Below are 6,028 nucleotides of genomic sequence, written 5' to 3'. Positions count from 1 at the left end.
TGAATTTCAAATAAAGTAAGTGATTGACTTGCTTTCAGTGAAATTTCTGGAAATTCCAGTCTTAGTAAGTAACTACTTCGGGTTGGTGCATGTTCTCCTGAAAGGTAAGGCAGTCTGGTAGAAATAGCCAATTAGTTGAACTGCCAAATTGCTATTTATCTGGCTGTGATAAAATCTTTTAGTCTTGGCCTTGCTGAAGAAGTTGATGCTTTCAAAAATTCCAGCCTTTGTCTCTTTTCCCTGAGTTGTGTATTTAAATTAAAGTCGATATTATTTATCTACTCTTTATAGAGGAGTACTACATTTCAGGCCCTGGGCACAGCCTGCCTTTTCAGTACAAGTTTGTACAGCACCTAACACATAGTCCCCCAAGCTGCTAAAGATAATAAATGTGATAAGATAATGTCATGCCATGAAGAGTGATGCTTTTACCAATTAGTTAGTCTGCAGCTTACAGTTTGGGGTTACTGAAGATAGATCAAATGGGACCTGCTCTGAGAGGGAAGAGCTTCTGCAAACACACAAAATCCTTTCTTAGGATCTGCGTTTGAATAGCAGACAGTAAAAAGTCACAGGCCACTACAATGTGCTGTGTAGAAACTTTCAACCACTTCTTTCTACGGCATAATTGGGCGCACCCACACGACCAGGCAGACACCACACTAACATACACATTCACAGCAATCTTGGATCCAAAGTGGAAAGAAATCAGCCATTTGGTAAAGGTCTTTTTTTCTTCCCGGTTTAGAGGTGACTTTTTATTTCAATCATCTGAGCTGAACATTTTAAGAAAAGGAGTAAAAACGCAAGGCCGGGGGGGAAGGAGGGAGGCAGTATTTTGAGCCGAACGGCCGTTGAGGGCTGTGAAGCCGTTTATCTGCAGAAACAGTGGCATCTAGTGGGCAGTTTTTCAGATGAGAAAAGACAAAGTTAGCAGACGTTGAATATAAAACAAGTCAGCAATTAAAGCTAATGGTATGTTTCTCTCTTTCGTAGATGAAAGATTTTTCCCAAGTCTGTTGTAATCCTTTTCTGTAAAAGCATTTGGAAATCAACTATTTTGCAAATTTTCCCATTTTCAGTATACAAATTTCAGAACATTTGTTCTTCCTATTTTCATTATATTAAGCCCTCTCCTGGCTTTCATATGTAAATTCTGATTACTTAATGTCATACAGATTATAATAAATCTTCACCCAGTAGGAAAGTTAATGGTTTGCATGCATGTATAAAAGTCTAGCATTTTTCCCCAAGATTTTAGACATGGGCAAAAATAAACTAGTCCTTGAACACACTTGATCTAGTTCAACTTTAGATGATTTCAAGCAAATTATGGCTTTGAAGGAAAGATCTGTGTAAAGGAAGAGAATAAAAACACAGTAGGGCAGCCACACTGAAGGACTCTGGAAAAAGCTTAATTACATAATTTCTGTAGCTATAACTAAGTATAATGTTTATGCAGCATTAACCTTTTTTGCAAAGTATGTATGAGATTTTTCACTGCTGAGTCATAATGAATGCTTGAGTTAGTTTATTTATAAGTGACCCTAGGATCTTGTTCTTTTATTAGTCCACTGGATTACGTGTAAAACACTGTATATATTTTATGGACATACAGAAATGTATAATAAGCAGGATGAGGGGTTGCTACATCCATGGCAATAGTCTAAAGCAGTCACACTCATGCCTTCCCTCTCTCTTTAGACTGCAGCGTTTGCCAACTTCTGAAAGCCTGCTGTGCTGTGATGGCCTCCTCTTCTTTGGCTGTCTCTCGGGTAGGTTGAAGGGTGTTTCTCTGTTTACTTGCAGAGCCCAAATTAATTTGTCTGAATGGAGGACTTGGCTTCTTAAATCTGGCAGAAGAGCTGGATGTCTTAAAAAGAAATATCTTGGCTATGTTCTTCATGATGACAGGATTACAGAGGCTCTGATAGGCTTCAGTCTAGGTTTTTCTTCTTTACCCTCAGAATTTTCTGTTCTCTGTCTTTTTCTTTACACTTTTGTCTCCCTTTATTCTTTATGTTTCAAACTTCCTATATAGTGTCTGCTGTTTTTCTTGTCTTGATGGACCAGGAGGTACTTCAATGGTCAGTTGTACCACAGAACAGAAGTGTAGATGCTTTTAAGACAGAGTTCACTTTTCTAATGGAATTCTAGAAACACTGGTAATGGTTTTCATTTGAATCTGAGTGCAAACATGGGTTGGCTCTTTTGCCCATTGGCTAGATGAATCAGCCTAACGCAAATGTGAGCTAAAGACTATTAACACTATACCAAAATTTTTTCCCTGATGAAGTGGGAGAGAGCATGGAACAGGCACCTGGAAGGACTTCACCTTTCTATGTTTCTAGTTTTCTCTTTGTAAATTAGACATAATAATACTTAACTTTTCTTTGGAGATACCTACATGAGATCCTTTAACCCTAATGTGGAAAAGCAAACTTAAAACAATAAACAATCCCTATTCCACATGTTTGCGTTTGAATAACTGGGATTAGCTCAGTGTTACTGAGGTAGACCTAGAAGCTACTATTTAACATTACTAGTTATCTAACTTATGACTGAATATAACTAGATGGGAGTTCTTTTATTTCAGAGAAGTACTTAAATCAACTTTCACTGGGTGGCAGTTGGCATACTTGGGATTGGCATGAATTTTTCACTGCGCAAGAAAAAACAGAACCGGGATTTCACCTAATGACTTTCACTTCAATGGAGATATGCAAATTGAGATCTCTGTATTGAGAGTAGTACCAATGAAGCACACAATAGCAGCCTGATTATACTTTTTTACACTCCCAGATTTAATCTATGATTTCATCTTGACAGTAGGGGAAAGCAAGCCTTTGATGCTTTGAGATTTAAATTATTTCCTTGGAATCATGTAGGAGAGCTCTCTTACTGGAAGGAAAGTATACTAGAAGGACTGTTGATCTATTTCAGCCTACCAAATGCTCTGTTGCAGCAGTAATTGCCTTATGTATCTTCATAAAATTGTTTTTTATTTTGCTACCAGTCCTCAGGCTCTTAGTGTGACTGCAGTGAGGAACTCTGAAAGTTACTTTGGTCCATTCATAACTAATTCTATTGCCATCACAGATCATAACAGTCATGTAAGAGCCATCAAGACATTTTTAACGTTGTTTTGCAGATACCGTATGTTTACCATCTGACTGTACAAGATATTCTATACTAAGGCATAAGTTATAAAGGCACGCGGGCAGAAAAGGGATGGCTGGATGCAAGTGCCTGACCTGGCAGAATTATAAAGGAAAGGGAAAAGTTTTGCAGAGAAACTACAAAATGATTAGACTGCACCATAGTGCTTCCCAGCTGCTGATCCTAGAAAGTCCTCTGATGTTTCCTTAGTACTTTGCAATACTGAGCCTCACTTCCAGTGGTTTTTGTCAGCATATAGTATGGGAGACTAAGGTAACAAAATAATCTGAAAATGGATTTGAATCAAGCTTTTATTATGAAACAATATGTGAAACTCATCAGGCAATTAAACATAGATTAGCGTTGCATAAATGTTATGTCTTCGTACAATATTGTCATTTAACCTACAAAACTGTAACTAAGGATTCCTCCAAAGTCCAGAAAGCTGGCCTTGACGTCATGTTTATGTTCTCCAATTTTCTATGGACTTCCCCTCTAAGTTCCTTTTGCTTCAGACAGTCTAAAGCTGTACCCTTAAAAAGCATACCCTAGGACTAATCAGTGGTTCATTCTTGCCCATATCTCAGAAACTGGGGGAAACCCTTGATTTATTTATTCATGCATGCAATCATTACGGGTAGAAAATATATGGCGGTCTATAATGTATCTAGCCATTTATAGCTGGAAGTTTTGCTGTATCGCTGGGATTGCACTGTATTGCAAAGAGGTTCAGCTCTACAATGAGCACATAGCCAATGCAGGAGTAATCTTGTCCTCCTTAACACAATCATAGTATATATCCTCTTCAGTGCCCATGAAGAGGTCTGCAGAAAAAAAAGAAAAAATATAATTAAAAACCATGCTGACATTGGCCATACTAATAACAAACAAAGGGCTTCAAATCATTTAAGCGCTTTTCTAACGTTAATTCTTCACAATCGCCTGTGAGCAGCTATTGTAAAGAATTACAATAGCTAAGTGAGCCAGCTTTCAACTGTGTCTCAGCTGGAGGATTTTTAGAAAACAGCCAACTTACCTCCTAGGGCTAAGGTTTGGGAATTTTATGCTTTTGTTTTTAAATAAGTTTCAGACCTTTGGCTTATTGTGGATTAACATAGCTCTGTGGAAGTCTACCACAACATCCGGATTTTCAAAAATATTTAGATATGTACAGGTACAAATAGCAGAATTTTAAGCAGACAAACTTTCTGTCTTTTGAAACAGATCAGCCCTGACAGACACCATCTCTGTATTCTACTGCTTAAATGCTTTTGAAAGTACGGAGCTAAATCTGCAACTTTTACATTAAAAAGTTAACCGTGAGTGATATAGCATCACTGTTATGGTGATGATTCAAATGTATCTCAGTCGACAAATTTCATGTCTGTTTAAAGAATGTAAGCAGGAAGGCTTCTCCTGTTATAAAAATATACAGACGTAGGTATATCTTCTTTTTTTGGCATCACAAACGGCTATTGGGTAACTGGAAGAGTTCATGATTAATACTTATATTTTACAATCCTATACATTCCTTACCTCAGTGCATCACATTTTTTTAATGTAGTGATAAGTTGATACTGTATGCAAAACACAGAAGTCAAAAAAGGATGACCATATCACAAACCTAATGCGCATGGAGTACTATTGGGATGTGTCATTTTGTCACCGACTGGCTTGTGAGTAGTGCCTGGTTTCTGAGCTGTGCTTTGGAATATATTTCCCCATTGAACTCCGTGATGCATACGATAAACAGAGGCAATAAAGCAAACGATGCTGCCTATTACACTGATGTTGAAAATCATAAACAGAGCTAATAATCCATGCAAGCTCTGTGAAAATGTTCGATGTTGATGTTTACCAGCATGTGTACTAAATAGTGAATTCCATTTAAAAAATCACCAGCTAGCAATTACAGCTGAGATACTGCAGAACGGGCTCAACTCCTAGCAGGTCAGACTGCATCTTAAATATCTCAGGGGTGACAGCTATGAGTTTAATCCTGCCACAGTCCTACTGAGAGGTAAGTGAACAAGTACAAGACTTAAATAGTTAAGCTGGAAAAGAAGCACAAGCAGACAGAAAAGAAACAGGAGCAATCTGAAGCACCATTCATAAGAATGTTGTGCAGTCACCAGCTTATATCCATATAGCAGAGAAATGCATAACCAAATGTTCTGTTAACATGAACAGAACTACAGTGACACAGTTGATGCCTAGGACACTTCTGTTCCCTGCCACTGCTCTGTTGCCAGACACCTTTCAGCACAAGGTACTTCCTCCAGCCATTGGTTATTCTCCTCTTCCAGTTTGTGGCGCTGCCTTTCATTATGAAGAAAGAAATATGCACTGTAAAAGAAATACATATACCGATTGCGGGGTAGGCAAAACCGTTAGATTGGATGGACTAAATCCCTGTTGCAGTGTGGGAAGCAATGTGGATTCAACCAGTGTTCAAGAAATTGTTCTTCTGATCTCTGCTCCAAGCGCTGGAGGTAAAGCATATACTCCTATTTAAAGAAAAGAAAAAGTAATTTAATTATGTAATCACTCAAGTCTAATGCCAGACCAATGAACTAGGAGAATGTTTACAGCTTATATAAGAGCAATTAATTTGCCCCTTAAAATGATCAGATATAGTGAAATGGTGTTGCTAGTCAGCTTGCCCCAGCCTAGCAATATTTAATGAATGACATCATCATCCAGATCAGTAAAGGTGTTGAACAAGAATTTTACAACAATATTCGTAAATTAGAAATTCTGCATACACATTTCTTATTTGCATATCGACACAGAAGCCTCTGTTGGTCCTGAGGGTACAGAAGGATTCTCACAGATAGGTCTGTTGTAGCCTCTTTTGAAAAATGATTAT

General features: G+C 37.9%; 1 protein-coding gene across 1 annotated transcript in view; it reads right to left on the bottom strand.

Moving 5' to 3' along the window:
* Positions 1-5,549: 5,549 nt before the first annotated feature.
* LOC103916667 (chromosome unknown open reading frame, human C17orf67) overlaps positions 5,550-6,028 on the bottom strand; it is a 4,039-nt gene continuing 3,560 nt past the window's right edge. Inside the window, exon 3 of the mRNA XM_009323715.1 lies at positions 5,550-5,666. Coding sequence (XP_009321990.1) covers positions 5,550-5,666 — 117 coding nt within the window. The remainder of the gene's footprint in view (positions 5,667-6,028) is intronic.

The sequence above is a fragment of the Pygoscelis adeliae genome, unplaced genomic scaffold (assembly GCF_000699105.1).
Source record: "Pygoscelis adeliae isolate BGI_AS28 unplaced genomic scaffold, ASM69910v1 Scaffold75, whole genome shotgun sequence".
Taxonomy (NCBI): domain Eukaryota; kingdom Metazoa; phylum Chordata; class Aves; order Sphenisciformes; family Spheniscidae; genus Pygoscelis; species Pygoscelis adeliae.
The sequence above is the reverse complement of the archived record's forward strand: the minus strand, read 5'-3'. Positions and strand labels throughout refer to the sequence as shown.